Source organism: Vicia villosa, linkage group LG6, assembly GCF_029867415.1.
Source record: "Vicia villosa cultivar HV-30 ecotype Madison, WI linkage group LG6, Vvil1.0, whole genome shotgun sequence".
NCBI lineage: Eukaryota > Viridiplantae > Streptophyta > Magnoliopsida > Fabales > Fabaceae > Vicia > Vicia villosa.
In genome coordinates this window covers 95,645,494-95,663,682 of record NC_081185.1, presented here as the reverse complement: position 1 = coordinate 95,663,682, position 18,189 = coordinate 95,645,494, and the positions used below count along the sequence as shown (strand labels likewise).

At 34.6% G+C, this 18,189-nt stretch overlaps 1 protein-coding gene across 1 annotated transcript; it reads left to right on the top strand.

Moving 5' to 3' along the window:
- Positions 1-12,936: 12,936 nt before the first annotated feature.
- On the top strand, positions 12,937-17,177 carry LOC131611908 (uncharacterized). The gene is made up of 3 exons (XM_058883739.1): positions 12,937-12,987; positions 16,118-16,255; positions 16,498-17,177. Exons 2-3 carry the CDS (start codon positions 16,208-16,210, stop codon positions 17,104-17,106), a joined length of 657 nt encoding a protein of 218 aa, XP_058739722.1. The 5' UTR covers positions 12,937-12,987; positions 16,118-16,207; the 3' UTR covers positions 17,107-17,177.
- Positions 17,178-18,189: the final 1,012 nt, after the last annotated feature.

The window sequence follows — 18,189 nt, the reverse complement described above, 5'->3', positions numbered from 1 at the left end:
ATCAATCCCTATTTAAGAATGCTAAGAAGGATTCTTGCACGTTCTATGGATGCGCTTTCTTGGTCCAAATATGGGGGTGGTGGAGAATGCCTATACTGGTAAGTATTAATCTTATCTTAATTAAAATAAAATCTTTAGGGTTTACTTCAACTAACAAATATATACTGCGTTGAAGATTTTGTGTAAGAGGAATGGACTACACCAAGAATCCGAGAAGAAATATCGTGATGTACCGCCAGCTTCTGAATCACTTACGACCGGAGGATGTATTATCTCTAATCTCTTCCACTTTTACGTACTTTATTTTTAATATATGACCAATTTAATTTATAAGTTTTATACATGCAGTTTATATGGAGACCATATCAGGAACTCAATCATGAACCTAATGTTGAAGATGTCGCTGTTTGGACATCAAAGACGGCCATCATTCGGTACAACATCGTCGAGATACATCATAGTGACCGTGTGAAAATCCAATTCGGGATGCATAAAGAAATCCTTAGTCCTCCAACTGTTTTGGGAGAATGACACCTGAAACGAGTCAATCATCAATGGAATCTCCGAAACTGGAAGTAATTCGCTCCAGAATGGCGGCAGATGTGGAAAAATTGTAGGCAACATGTCCTCGACTTCCCTATTAGTGATACTGAAATGAAACCACCAAGACAATATATGAGTTGGTACATATCTGTTACCACCCCCAATTTATTTGTGGCAGACCCTTACTACTTAATAGACCCCGCCAACAAAACTACATCATCCCATAACAACAATACCCACAACAACAAAAGTCTCAACAACAACAACAACAATACCCACAACAACAACAACACCAACAACAACAATACCCACAACAACAACACCAACAATATACAGAAGAAACCCAATATCAGTGCAACTCCCTACAACACAACTACCAATAGTACAACCCATTCCAAACTCAGTCCCAACCACTTTACCAACAGCAAGACCAATACCAAGAACACAACCCATATCAAACCCAGTCCCAACCACTATTTCAACCATGTAGTCAACCACCTCGCCAAAATCGTAGACGACCCACTCAGTATCAAGAGGCATGCTCCTCAAGATCATTCAGCCAACACAACGAGGCTGGTTCCTCAAGAATCCAACTAAGTCCCGACTTGGGTCCACAAGATGAATGTGACCGCCGTGACCCACTAATATCACAAGCCTTTCACCACCGTAGCCCATATGGCTACACAACACCAACCGAAACATTTGCCTTTTATCAAGGCAGTTCAAGGGCCGCCGAGTGCTACCAACCAGAAATCCTAACTCCACCTCCTTCCCCATCACCATTTCAAAGCTATGAGGGAATGGGTAACCGACTTTACGACAGTCGGCTTCCGGGACGTTACGGTGGCCTTAACGATTTCCTTGACACCGACTTTATTGACGACACAATTCCAGGGCCATCCACACAGACACAACAAGAACCACAAAGGGGAAGGGGTGGGGCTCGTGGCGTTACACGTGTTCGTCAATCTCCTAGATGCGGAACCGACAGGCGTTACGGTGATGGGAGACACTAATCGTATTTTAATTTTCCTTTATCAATTGTTATTTCTGTTGTTTCTAATGTATCTGTCAGTTTAAATTAATGAAATTGTTTGATTCTGAATTTTTTTTTCAATCGTTCAATCAATATTTGTTTAAAAAAAACAAGAAAAAAACAAAAAAAAAATAAGTAAATTACACTAAGGCGCCATCTGAGATGGCAACTCTAATTTAGGGACAACATTGGCACCATCCCAGATGGCGCATACACCTAAAGTTCAAAGGTAGGCGCCATCCCAGGTGGCTTATGCACCTGGGTGCCGTACCAAACCTAGACAATTGTGTAAATTTTCCCAAATTATATATTTTTTTTAATATATTTTTTTTAAAACATGGTTATTTTAATTTTTTTCCATAAATCATACACACATCTTTCATGATCTCATATCCAAAAGTAAATAAATAAACAAATATTTGTGGTTAATGGACAAATTTCTATAAACTAAACATAAATATCTAAAATTAATTCAATAACAATTAATCCTGTAAAACATGTTTTATACATATGATATAAAATATATTTTAATCATATTTTTTTCTACCACCGATATCTAGTCTACTATAAGATTTAATTTATTTTAAAAATCAATTCTAGTATCAAATAATTTTAGTTTCCTTTTAATCGAATCGTTGCGGAATATTGAAGTGTGATATTTTAATCTATAACAAAACACACTAATAAACATGCAAGTTTTACAACTATATGTTAAATAATATTATGAAATAAGTATTAAATGTTAAATAATATAAATAAAAACTATGAAATAAGTATTAAATGTTAAATAATATAAATAAAAACTATGAAATCATGTGTTTGCTTAAATGTATTTGGGTGCTTACCAACAATAAATTAATATTTAATCAATTGTTAGTAGGTCCAGTGCTGATTGACGTTAGACTTAGTATGGAAGACCACTGTTTGATCCCTACAACTGTGATCGGAAGGATGTTGAAACCACTTGATGCTAGAACTGACCCGTGAATCGGACTATACTGGTGATGAAAAGCTAAAAAAAATATTTGATTAAAACAAATAAATTAATAATAATATATTTCAATATAATTTAAAATTGTAATAGTTGATATCCTATTTAAATTACATTACCATAATAAGAATTTGTTTGTTGAAAATAATTTATTTATTTAAAAAGGTAGTTTGTTTTTTTTTTTTTAAATAATTTCTATGAAGATTTATTTTAAGATAGTAAAAATTATTTTAATTTATTTTTTATAAATTTTTGATATCCAAGAACATAAATATACGTTATTAAAGATTTAAAAATAGTTAAAATCACATAATTTTTTAAAAAGATATATCTTAAAAACAGTTTTATGTAAAATTAATTAAAATAGAATAAAATTTATAAACTATAGGTGCGAGGAGCTCAATCAATATGTGTTAGTTGAGTTAAATGAGTATAATTTATTAGATGAGGGTTCGATACCTAGTTGTAGTATTCATTTATACATTAATGTAATAAATTGTTGATATTTATATTTTTTGAAAAATTATTTGAACTAATTTTTTACTAAAACAATTTTCTAAAACATAAATATAATTACAAAAAAACATTTTAGAAAATGAAACAAACCAATCCTTAAAATAGACTTAATGCCCTGTTAGGTAAAAATAACGATTGACATATGGCTACTTTGGGCAAGCTGTTGTGGATTATTCAATCCAGGGCTGATAAGTTATGGGTGAAGTGGATTAACATCTACTATCTTAAAAGTCAGGACTTCCTAATGTGGCAACCAAAGGCTGCGAGCTCTGGGTTGATAAAGAGTCTGTGTGCTTGCATGGAGATAATTACCCAAACTGAGTATTGGACTAAAGCTATGCAGGGTGATGTGTGTAACACAACAAAAATGTATCAATGCCTTCGAGGGGAGAAGCATCAAGTGCCTTGGAGTAATATTCTATATAAGAATATGGCTAGAGCACGGGCGCAATTCTATTTGTGGTTGACTCTTATGGGGCGGATTACCACCAAGACAAGGATCCAAAAAGTTGGTATTGTCACTGATTTACTATGTGCATTTTATACTGAGCAGGAAACTATATATCACCTATACTTTGGGTGCAGTTGGACAATGGACGTTTGGACTCGTGTGTTACATTGGATTGGCTACCAAAGAACACCGTGTCTATGGCAGCAGGAACATTTATGGCTCTCCTTGGAAACTAACAAGAAAGGATGGAGAAGACATATCCTAAATGTGGTTGTAGCAGAAATGGTTTATGCTATTTGGAACAATCGTAACTCTATTATTTTTGGTCAGGAGAATTTAGATCTTCATGTGGTTGACAAAGTAAAATTTATTGTATACACAAGATGTTCTAAGAATAGAACACTTAGCACACACTTTGATGAGAATACTCTTTGCATAGAGTAAGTAGGTTTGCTAGCTACCTGGATCTTATAATCGGTTTTGTACTTCATTGGTTTTTGGCAATAAAAATTTTATTTGTTTCCAAAAGAATAATGATTGACTGATAAGTTAGTTGTTAACATATAATTTAGGGCTGATAACTTATAACTTATAATTGATGAGTGATAACATATAATTTTGTACTTCATTGGTTTTTGGAAATTTTAAAATTTACGGTATTTTGTACCGGAAATTTCAAAACTTCTGGTATCTTTATAAATTTTTAAAAATACCGTACATTTTGAAATTTCCGGTATTTTACTCCAGTACAAGAAATTTTTAAATTTCCGGTATTTCTATTTTTTTTAAAATGCTATATTTCTTATACTTTTTAATTTTTATCAGTGAGGACTAGAGGCAGTGATGGTACTGCTGCAGGTTGGGCCATCGATAGAGCTGAGGCTCGTGCTCGGCTGATGCAGATGAGGCCGGTACGTCAGTCTTACGTGCTGGACGCGTTGCTCCGACCGGTTCTAACCGGAAACGGAGGTCTGAGCAGGCGCAGGCGGGTAGGGGTTTCGTGCACCTCGGCGCCGGGGTGGTAGTGCTTTCACTGCTGTGGACGGGCACGTGCAGCAGGATGAGGTTGCTTTTGAATGCAATATAGGGCAAGCAACAAAAAAGATTTGGAAATATTGATCCGGGAATTATCGTGTCCACAGAGATGGGGTGAATACCATTCAACAGTTTCTACGGTTTCGAACTTTGGATTGAATGAGCAAAGTATAAGAACGGAAAAGTAAAATATATGAACAGAAAAGAATTCATTCTTCGGATAGATAAGACTTATCAAGCTTTGCATATGATCTACTTCTTACAAACTTAAACTTGTCGACCAGTTATACTCAACCTACGATACTCGTCTATGTTATCACGTATCTCTCACATAAGTGTCCATCTCTGGAGCACCTACGAGATTAACTCACAACCAAGGTTATCTCTAACGCAAAGTCGCGAGAACATCCGTATTCTCGCGTCGGCGATCTCTCGCGCGCCACTCAAACACGAAATCATTAAGAACGGATATCCACAGCGATTGTTAGCTCTAAATCTATCTCTAGAGTTCAGAAACTAACAAATAATCATCCTAGATAAGGATTCAAGAAGTTTATCTCTAAAGCAACCCAAATCCCAAGCACAGAGCAAAAATCTAAGACAACAATCAACATAGATTTGTAAAGCAAGTTTTATATAACGCCATAATCAACAAATATACATGAGTTCAAAGTAAAATCATATACAAAACCCAACCAAATAGAAATACACAAATAAGAAGAGAAATGAACCGAAAATATCCTGGTTTGTCAGCTCCGTTCGATGCTCAATCCACCCCCAATCATCCAAATGCAACCTCCGAAGTTGTTTTCTAAGCTAATCTATCCAAAAAATAAAGGTTGATGAAGTTGGGAACAAATACCCCAAAACCATAACCTAAAAATTTGATTTTTACCCCTATTTAACGAGGTGCTATCTGTCATGGTCGCTCAGCGAGCTCGGCTCCGCTTAGCGGATGACAGCAAAAGTGAAATCTTGTTTTCGCCATAAGTTGAGAACCGTAACTCCGAATTGCGCCCGGTTCGAAGTGTTGGAAAGATTATTCAATGCTCTATCCAATAATGAATGAATGGAAACCAAAATGATGATTTTGGTCATCCTTATTTTGAGCCTATGGAAGTCCGCTTGACGGTGGCTAAGCGGGCTTGCACCAAAACTGCGAAATCGAAGCCGTGCCTTTGACACTTTATTCCTCAAGGCTCCAATATGCATAACTACCTACAAAACACAGGAAAAACTATCAAATGATATAAAAGTATATGAAAATACAACTATTCACAAAGTATACGTATTTATACACATAACGGGGAATTATTCAAACGGTATTAACAAAAGTATCGATAAGTGCCACTATTTACATACACAAAATAAGTACATTTTGGCACTTATCAGTTGCAGAGGTCGTGCCGGAGGTTGTTGTTCAGGATTCGGTGGCTATTGCTGGGGAGGGGGTTGCTGATGAGGGGGTGCCCAGAGTTGAGGAGCAGATACCTGTTGCTGAATGAGGGGGTGGATAGAGTTGAGGAGCGGGTGACTGTGGCGGATGAGGGGGTTGTTGAGGAGCGGGTGGTGCATGATACGGGAACCACCACAGGTGCATCTACAGAGCCATCAGTACACACTGATGAGGATTTTCTAGGAGGACCTTCTAACAGGTCCGTTTTGGCAGGATATGTTGACCATGCCGCTTTTAGGATATGGCAGGGCGAGGTATGTAACATTGCTTAATTTTTATTATGCAATTTGATTTATACTATTGTGTTTTAATTGTATTTTTTTGTTACAGGAGCGTCTAGTGCTGAGCGTCACTTCACATGGGTCGGAGTTGAAGAACTTCCGCGAGAGACTGATGCCTAAGGAGGTGGCGAGGATAGTTCGAGAGTTCCATTTGTTAGACTTTGCTGGATGCTCCCTGACGATGCTGGATGCCCCTCTATTATCAGCTTTTGTAGAGAGATGGCACCCGGAGACATCATCCTTCCATCTTCCATTAAGGGAGATGACGGGTATCTGGATGATGTGCATTCCCTGTTTCACCTTCCGATAGCCGGTACATTTTCTACACCAGTTCATAGGGACCAGGCAATGGCGGTGCAAATGGTGAGGGATGCGTTAGAGGTTGATGAGCTGGCTATGCTCAAGGAGTTTGGTGACACTCGGGGCTTTCACCTCAGGATGTATTTGTTAAGGAAGGTTTATCAGGAGCTTGTCGATGCAGGGAGGTTCTAGGCTGCCGCTAGGGCGTACATGCTACATCTAGTGGCATGTACTCTCTTTGCGGACAAGTCAACATATTATATAGATGTCTGCTATCTTACTCTCTTCAGCGACCTTAATACCCCGTGTTAGGCTTGGGGAGTAACTTCTTTGACGATGCTATATACGACGCTTGATGCCGCACCTCATCCTGACACCAGACAACTTGCTGGTTATCTGAGCTTGTTACTGGTATATATTTTTACATGGTTTTTTGTGTTTTATTATATTTTACAAGGGCTTGATTATTTTTATTTATGTAGTGTTGGATCTACGAGCACTTTCCTCGCATTTGTGAGCGGAGGACCCACAATTGTGCGGTTGCTGTAACACCCCAAATCTACCCCACAATTATAAGCGAAAATCAGAGTGCATCAAACGATGGGATGTCACAATTCGACTTAACCAAACAAACATACTTATATTTCATTTAATAAAGATACATAGCATTCGGAACAACACTTCTTTCACCACTTACAACTTAAACTTATAAACACCTTTCAATTCAACTTAACACAAATGTCATCATGGAATACAATAATCATATAATAACGACTAATTCCCCGAGTGCTACGTATCAGAGCAATGGACACCAACTCGACTTGCCATAAAGCAACATAAAGACTTCACATAAATAACCTCGGACCTCCACGACTAATCTTGAGTACCTGCCCATTTCCCATAATAGGGGAAATATCAGCAAAGGGGTGAGATATCTTACAATATAAAGGAATGCATGATAAATAATATAGGAGATATAGATCATACATAATTTCACCACTTCGCATCACATAACATCTTACAACAAGTTTCACCGCAAAACAACTCATCAATATAATTCAACTCTCAAAACGGCAATGAGGTCATTAATCACATATTCAAATATACAAGTATGATATCAAATACGTCACAACAAACATATCATTATCACGTCATAAAAACACCTCGTCATCTCAATAATCCAAACACAATTCAAATGCAATTCAAATGCGACTCAAATGTGACTCAAACTTATGCATATGAATGTGGTACCATTGGAGTAAAACTCCCGTCTCAAACAGTTTGCCATTGGGCCGTCTCAAACATTTGCCACAAGGGTCGTCTCAAACATTTGCCACAAGGGCCGTCTCAAACAATTGCCACAAGGGCCGTCTCAAACAATGCAATGGATGCGACTCAAATGATGCACATCCATAAACACAACTTAAACCACTTAATCAACTTAAACGACATAATCAACTTGAACGACATAATCAACTTAAACAACATAACCACATCAACTAAACAACATCAACTCAATGCCAAGGTTCTATGGCAATAACCGTATCATAGTAATTTACCACATCTCAATCACATCATCACATCATATCGACATACAACATCTATTCAACTTCATTCTTATCAACATAATACAACTTATCAATAGTGACCATAGAGTCTACAACAACAATGACAATTCATCATGTTATAACAACAATAACAATTCAACATATTGCACAACAACAACAAACATCAACATGTTACAACAACTACAACGATTCATCATGTTACAACAAAAACAAATCATTATATTGCACAACAACAACAAACATCAACATGTTACAACAACAACAACGATTCATCATGTTACAACAACAACAATTCATTATATTGCACAACAACAACAAACATCAACAATTCATCATGTTACAACAACAACAATTCATTATATTTCACAACAACAACAAACATCAACAATTCATCATATTGCCAACAACATCAACACATTCATTATATTCCTTAATTCAATTAATCATCATAATACGTTATATTCAATTTCATATATATTTTTAATTCATCACATGGCATCATCGTCGACTCATACATATCAAATACGCACAATTAATCACATATAGCATACAACGTCTTTATCAATTATGCATATCATCACATATCTCATTATCTCATTATAAGGAAGGCACATATTATCATTTCAATAACATTGTATCGTCATAGGAAAACATACATCAAGTTATACCGCAACATGGTTACATTGATTGATAGCAAAGAACATACTCCACATGTTAACACAACATAGTTCATCACTTAATCCCAATAAACATAATATGAGAATAGATCCTATGAATCATTTTATTGCATCATGATATAGTTCATTGCGTTAGCTTTCTAACGCTTCGAACGGCGCCTAAAACGGAGTTACGGATCAAAAGTTACATCATTTTAAAGTTTGGAAAAAGTTCTGTAAAACAGGGTTCGCGGCGCCAACAAAGTTCGCGGCGCGAACTGAGTGAATCAAATATTCCTAAGTTTCTGCCAAGCAGTTCGCGGCTCGAACAATAGTTCGCGGCGCGAACTGGCAATTTCAGAAAATCCCAAATCTCAGAAAACAGCATGCGAATTTCATTCCAAAACCCCTAAACTCAACCCAAATCAAGCTGAAAACACCAATCATCATGAACAACAATAGAATACATGTTATAAACACAAATACAACACATATTATGGATCTTCTAACATCATAACATCATCAAACATCAATTAAAACACATTTCAAATCATAAATTTACACATTTGTTCATAAACCCTAACATCTCTACACATAACTTCCATGGAGAATAACATACAATCTAACCCACCATATACATCATCATGCCAACCCTTAGAAAGTAAGAACCCCACCCTTACCTTAGCAAAAGCTTCACCTTCTTCAATGGAGTCCTTCCTCTTCAAGCCATAGTTTTCCTCTTTCTTCCCTTCTTTCTCTTCTTCTTTTCTTCTTTTTCCACAAAATGAGTTATGAGGTTTAATCTCTAAAACCCTAACTCTTACTATCTTTTCTCACTTATGGGCTTAAACCATAACCCATCCATTGTGTTATATTCTTTCCACTTAGGCCCAATTCTTAACATTCCTCTAATTACTCAATTAAGCCAAATTACCCACATAATTGAATAACCACATATCATAACGAATATTATTCCCAATAATATTCCCCAACTACAATTGCTCCTTAACTTAATTAATACCAACTCGTAATTGTATTTCTCCGACTAATCCGACCACAACTTAACTGCTCAAATCAACATATTAATCCAATTTACGCCTTTAGAATAATACCGATATATTCCGACTTCGACTAATTCCAATGAATAAATCCTTAATAATTCAATTAAATAATTAATTAAGTTCAGGGCGTTACAGTTGCTGACCCTTGTACGATGAGGTGGAAGGCCAGACAGACCCTTCCAGGAGAGGCACCCTCAGAGTGTCACACCCTAGGGTCATCCCCCCATCTACCGCAACATCTGATATTCCAGGACCTTCAGGTACCAGGGCTTCTTCACCACCACTACCACCACCTCCACCTCTCGCTGGTGACCAGGACAACCGCCTGCAGTACATCGCAGTTCACTTGGATAGCCTCATGGGTCTGGTGAACCCTGATGGTGAGGTCCGCAGTATTTTAGCTAGGTTGGCGGATGTTGCCCGTGGAGGACCTATGTAGATTTATTTTGTTATCATTGTATTATTTGTATATTTTGTATGAACATTTTATGTGTGAACATCTTTTTTATTACATAATCTTTTTTTGGGCTAATTCATGTTTCGAGTAGATAACGAACATCAAATGACAAATAACAAACAAACATAGTTAACAAACATCAAATGACAAATAACAAACAAGCATAAATAGTACTCCGAAACATGAAAACCTAGGCACTACCGAAAGACTCTGGATGAATCAGACACTTCATTATATCGTCAACGGATCTTTGGATATGCGCATCCAATTCGATCGGACCTTTAGTTATCCTACGGCGAAATGATTGCCACATGGCATTCACATCTTCATCATTCTTCAACTCGATTAATTTGTATTTCACCCTTCCATTTGTATCAATCCAGTCCTCCCGAAACTCGATCTCTGTCACCCTTCTGTTATCAGAATCATACAGCAAATTATTCAACATTTCTTTCAAGGTGGCATATGATTCAGCGTCATCTGGAATCTTGGATTGAACAACAGGGTTGCGGCCATTGAAATACACAGATACTTTAATCAAATACTGAGGAAGACACATTTTGTTGAAATGATGAGTTATCACATAACCCTAACACCCCTATTTATACAAATGGTGGTGCATTCTAGACCACACAGATGTGTCGCTGCAATCAGGACCCTCCAAAAGTGTCGGCAAAATCTCAAACGTTTAAAAAGTAAAAAATTGAAACATATCGAAAATTTTAGTTTATTTGAAATTTTTGGTATACCGGAAATTTGAAAATTCCGAGATACTTGAAATTTCAAAATTCTGGTATACCGGAAATTTGAAATAAACTAAATTTACAGTATGGTGTACCGGAAATTCCAAATTAACTGAATTTCCGGTATTTAGTACCGGAAATTTTGTGATGCATACCAGATTTGTTTTTTGAAAATTCTTTGTTTTTTATATTTTTTTTATCAGGGGTAAAATTGGATTAAAAAAAATTTGGGGTGGCAGGTCTAAAAAAACAGCGTGGCAAATTAATTCCTCAAATAATTATGGAAATTTCTTTACAGAACCCCCAGCGGTGAAAATCCCTGCTGGAAACCCGAAAACACCAAAAAAATTGGAATTTTGATTAATTCGGATATGCATATCCGAAAACCCCCCAAAAAATAGTTAGAGGTTTTTTTGGACATGCAAATCCGAATTAATCAAAATCCCAAAAAATTTTGGGATGTTGATTAATTCAGATAGATATAATTTATAAGTTATGAATAATAATAATGATAATTATATGGTGGATATTTCTATTCTAATTCCAATTATAAATAAAAAATAAATATAAAAAATATCACTCATAAAAAATATGAGATTCAAAATTTTCATATGGATACATAAATATATAAGATATATATTTGTCCTTCATACATAAAAAAATTAAAATATATTTAACTCAAATTAATAAAGAAACACAATAAAAATTATCTTTTATTTGTATATATAAATAAAAAATAAAAAATAAAAATATCCCATAAACATATAAAAATAAACATAACATACATGGAAGTTATAAATATTTGTAAATTGACGTTGATAAAAACTATAGTTATATTGACTTTTACTAGTATTCAACTATATAAAATTAGGGTTAATAGTAATTCACCTCTAATGTTAGCGAATTTTTCTTTTCCCTCTCCCTACCTTTTGGCAACGGTTTTTTCAAAAAACCGTTGCCAAAATTTACCTTTGGCAATGACAACGGTGGGAGGTAAACCGAAACTCGCTCATATTACATTACATGGTGTAAACTACTATTAACCCATAAAATTATAGTATTTTGTTGAATTTAATTACTTATTGAATATCAATAGTTATTTTCATGATATTGCCCATCATATTATTATTAACTCTAAAATTGTTTTGAAAATTTTGTTTATAAAATGAATTGTTCTAACTATAAATTGTTTTTGAAAATTAGTTTATGAAATAATTTTTTTATGTATCATAAAAAATAAAATAAATAGTAAAAAAATATCTTTATTATTATAATTATTAATTTTATATATAAAAACAAGGTGTTGATTTAAATATTTATTAGACTAATATTATTATTATATCTTGATTATAATGATATATATTCAATAATATATTTTAATTAATACAATTAATTAAACTATTAATTGAATTGATTCACCTTGATTTTAATTTTTTAATTTTTATTGAGTTTTTTCGGATATACATATCCGAAAAATTTCAAGACAAAAAATTGGAATATTTCGGATATGTATCTCCGAAAACACCATATTTTTCCAAAAAATGGTGTTTCCGAAAGTGCATATCCGAAATCACCGTTTTTTCAGAAAAAAATAAGGTGTTTTCGGAAGTGCATCTCCGAAACTACTTTTTTTTATAAAAGTGATTTCGGAGATGCACTTCCGAAATATAGGAACATTTTCAGAATTTCGCCGCGGATTTTCAAGAAGGTTGAGGTCTATAAAGAAATTCTCACAATTATTTGGATTTTGTGTTTTTGGGCTTATTGGGCTTATTTCTATGGCCCATTTTCCTCAATATAAAAGAAGAAGTTGTAACCTAATTTCTACATCTTTAATTTTAGGGGAAATCATTGTATCCCTCCTCTTCCAATCTCGCTTCTTCTTCTTATGAGGTTAGACATCTATTCTTTCTTCTTAATATATCTTTTTACATTTGTTTTTTCCTACGGTTTATTTTTCAATCTATTGTCTTTGTTCTTCTCAAGACATTGAAAAATAACTTGTTTCTCATTTGAACAATTTTTAATTTTGAAGAGATTTAGTTTTCATCTTTTATTTTTTTAACTATAATTTTATAATAATTAATTTGTTTATATATTAAAAGCATTGGGTTGGCTCATATCATAGGTCAAAGATAACAAGTTGTGATATGTTATTGCGTATAAGATATGCATTGATCTATTGATGAAGAGTTTGATAAATTCACTTTGTTTTTTTTTTTTTTTTTTAACAAATTTATTTCAAGAGGTTTTAACGTTAGATGAATTTTAATTAATTCAAGTGGTCAGTGCTAACCTTTTATAGTGAAAGTGGTAACCGGTTACAGTGAAAGTGTTTGATGAATTTTAACTAATTCATGTTTATAACCAATTATATTGAAAGTGTTGGAGGAATTTTAACTAATTCAAGCCTATAATCGGTTATAGTGAAAGTGGTTACTGGTAACCGGTTATAGTGAAAGTGGTTACTGGTAACCGGTTACACTGAAAGTGGTTACTGGTAACCGGTTACACTGAAAGTGGTTACTGGTAACCGGTTACAGTGAAAGTGGTTACTGGTTGTCGGTTACAGTGAAAGTGGTTACTGGTTGCCGGTTACAGTGAAATGGTTGCCGGTTACAGTGAAAGTGGTTACTGGTTGCCGGTTACAGTGAAAGTGGTTACTGGTTGCCAGTTACAGTGAAATGGTTGCCGATTATAGTGAAAGTGGTTACTGGTTGCCGGTTACAGTGAAAGTGGTTACTGGTTGCCAGTTGTGGTTACTGGTTGCCGGTTACAGTGAAAGTGGTTACTGGTTGCCGGTTACAGTTAGGGGTGGGAATAGGCCAGGCTGGCCTACAGGGGCCTACGGCCAGCCTACATAGGCCTAGGCCAGGCCAGACCTATTTAATAAAGAGGCTAGGCTTAGGCTTTTTTAAAAGCCTATTTTATTTAATAGGCCAGACTTAGGCTATTAAAAAAGCCTTATAGGTCGGCCTATATTTTCATATATATTAGAGATATGTTAAATAAGTTGGTTCATGTATGAATATATATTAGAAAAAAAAAAGCTAAATAGGCTACCCTATATATATATATATATATATATATATATATATATATATATATATATATATATATATATATAATATATATATATATATATATATATATATATATATAACAAATGCTAAATAGGTTCACTTATATATGTATATATAGGTCGACCTACAAGACTTCTTAAGTTATACAGATTAATTGAAAACTTTAATAAGATACAGGCTTTTTAAATAGGCTTTCAGGCCAGGCCAGACTTTTAAAAAGGCCAGGCCAGGCTAAAAAACTGAGCCTATGATAGGCCTTAGGCCAGGCTTAGGCCTTTTAAGTTTATCGTAGGCCAAGCTCAGGCCTTCTAAAGTCTAGCCTAGCCTAGCCTATTTCCACCCCTAGTTACAGTGAAAGTGGTTACTGGTTGCCGGTTACAGTGAAAGTGGTTACTGGTTGCCGGTTGTGGTTACTGGTTTCCGGTTATAGTGAACGTGATTACTGGTTGCCGGTTACAGTGAAAGTGGTTACTGTAATCGGTTACAGTGAAAGTGGTTATTGATAACCGATTACAGTGAAAGTGGTTACTGGTTGTCGGTTACAGTGAAAGTGGTTACTGGTTGCTGGTTACAGTGAAAGTGGTTACTGGTTGCCGGCTACAGTGAAAGTGGTTACTGGTTGCCGGCTACAGTGAAAGTGGTTACTGGTTGCCGGCTACAGTGAAAGTGGTTACTGGTTGCCGGCTACAGTGAAAGTGGTTACTGGTTGCTGTTACAGTGAAGGTGGTTATTGGTTGCCAGTTACAGTGAAAGTGGTAACTGGTTGCTGTTACAGTGAAAGTGGTTACCTGGTTGTCGATAACCGGTTACAGTGAAAGTGTTGAATGAAATTTAACTAATTCAAGCCTATAACCGATTACAGTGAAAGTGTTGGATGAATTTGAACTAGTTCAAGCTTATAACCGATTACTCTGAAAATGGAAAGTAGTAACCGGTTACAGGGAAAGTGGTTACCGATAACCGCATAACCGGTTACAGTGAAATGGTTACCGGTAACCAGTTACTGTGAAAATGGTTACCGGTAATCGATTACAGTGAAAGTGGTAACCGGTTACAATGAAAGTGTTGGATGAATTTTAACTAATTCAAATCTTGTAACCGATTACTGTGAAAGTGGTAAGTGGTAACTGATTACTGTGAAAGTGGTAAGTGGTAACCGAATGTGGTAACCGGTTAGTGTGAAAGTGGTAAGTGGTAACCCATTACTATGAAAGTGGTAGCCGGTTAATAAGAAAGTGGTAACCGGTTAGAGTGAAAGTGATAGTCGGTTACGTAATCGGTCGGTTATAGTGAAAGTGGTAACTGGCCGGTTACAGTGAAAGTGGTAACCGGTTACAGCCTTGATAATTTGTTTTTATTTTTTATTCTATTTCAGTAGTAACCTGTCATGTCAAATTTGGACACCGATTACACGTCCGAGTTTTTGTTTTCTTTACACTGATAGTGGTAACCGGTTACACTGAAAGTGGTAATAGTGATAACCGATAGTGGTAACTGATTACACCAATAGTGGTAACCGGTTACACCTATAGTGATAACCTGCTATATCGATTATGGTAACCGATTACACTGATAGTGATAACTGATTACACTGAAAGTGGTAACAGTGGTAACCGATAGTGGTAACCGGTTACACCGATAATGAAAAATGATAACCAATTACACCAAAATGAAAGTAATAACTGATTACACCCTCGATAGTTTGCTTTTATTTTTTCTTCTAATAATCGGTAATGGCAAATGTGGTCACCGAATATCCGTTTGAGTTTTTGTTTTTTAAGCAATTTTATTTATTTTGACAAATATCTACTTTATTATATAAATCAAATACATTGTAACCGGTTACCACTTTTATAGAAATATATAAACATTATATTTTGCCAAGTGAAAGTATCTCGTATTGACATTTTTTTGCAATTGCAAATTTTTTGTACTTACAGAGTTGGAAAACATCTTGCCATTGAGAAGAAGAACTACAAGTTGAAATACACTTGCCATTTGACAAAGATACCAGTTGAGAAATTGGAGTTATGGTAATGCAAAGAGTACCTTTGAATTCCAATTTTAAAGGTCAACAGGTACGCTTACAATATTTAAACTTGATCGGTATATATATATATATATATATATATATATATATATATATATATATATATATATATATATATATATATATATATATATATATATATATATATATATATATATATATATATATATATAGTTAAACTTATCTCGAAATTTTATAGTATTATTCATTTTTTTCTGAGGAGTGTGTACATTTGAATTTTAAAACACAATTTATATAATTTTATTTCAGAAGAGAAAATTTGAGGAGTATATATATGATGGTGTATTTCCTACTAGTTTTGAACTTATCCACAGAGAGAAATATGATAGTAAAAATTCAAAGGATCCTATAGACTCATCGTCTCCCCTTGCATCTTCAACACTATCCCACAAAAATGAGAATGTTTTAGAAGGAACAAAAGATGGAGAATATTGTGGTATTTGTATGGAAGATTATTCTCACTTTAGTGATTCTAAAGATTCTACTAAGGGACTTAGTTATCCTATGTATTTAGGAAATTTGGAAGTCCAACCTAGGGATTTATTGCCTAGTAGTAGTTTTTCTTTCACTACCAAAACATTAGTGAATGTTAAATCAAAAAGGAAACACTTGGAAGTGTTGAAGTCATTTGGGGATGACAATAAGACTTTACCATTTTCATTGAGCTCAACTGAAAATGACATTGATCGGGTTAGCTCGATCAATAAATTTTTACCTTCGAGGAGTAGTCATCTTTCGAGACTAATTATTCCCATAGGACCTAGGTTTCAAGCAGAAGTTCCTAAATGGGAAGGCGGAACCGACCTAAAACATTTTAATGGTTACGATGATTTGAAATGGCTAGGAACTCCAATTTGAACATTTCTCATTAAGTTTATGATTTTGATTGATTTGGCATGTGGTATTTCTCATGTTGTAAAAGTAATAGTCACCTGTTTTATTATTGTGTTTTTGCCTCCATTGTTTGTTTAAAAATCCTTATATTGACAATTAAAAAAAAAATCTTTATCTTGAGTTTGAAACTAATTAGTGTAGGTTGTCTACTTCATAATTTAGTTCAAAGATAAAAGTTTAGTTTTGTATCTTCAAACTATTGAATTTGAATTTTCTTTAAGTAGCATGTTTTTTTATTGTTGAGGAAATATCCTTTTTGGTTCTTTAATAACTTTCTCTCGTGGTCTATTTTGGTCACTTCATTTTTAAATCGATCAAATAGATCTCTTATGTATTAAAAATGTGGCACATTAATCATTTCCGTCTATTTGATAGAAACAAATATTTAACAGTGTATGTGTGGTGTATGACATGCATATATTTTGCACGCATGAGAGGTTACGTGTTTTAAAAATTATTCCAAAATTTTAGCCACAACAAGAATTTGAACCAAAGATATCTTGGTTATTGAACACTTTGGTGTACCGTTGGATCATATTTATTTTGGTTAATATCTTTTATTTCTGCAACTACTTATTTAACTACTTATGTCATTTAATTCCAATCACTCTAAAAAACCTACGACACCCAATAGTCTAATTTTATTATGGAGTAAGAAATAATTTGATTCACTCAAATTATAGGGCTTTATTATTATTACCACAATAATAATACTATCAATAACAATAATAATAATAATAGTAATTATAATTCTGTTTCATGTGAGTAATAAAGAAGTTTAGGACAAGCCTAAGAGACAATTTAGATTCGGTAGTTGTTCGGTGGATATGGCTGGGTTTGAAGAAGTGGTGCATAACAACTGGAAGCAAAATATTAGAGGGACACCCATGATCGTGCTATGGAGGAAATTGAAGAGAATGCAAGTTGTGCTAAGAAGGTTCAGTCGCCCCCCTAACTCATCTGAAACAGGATTTGGTCACAGCTAGAGAAAATATGTTACAAGCACAAACAGAACTTAGTAATAACATGAATGAGGCCAGTATTATA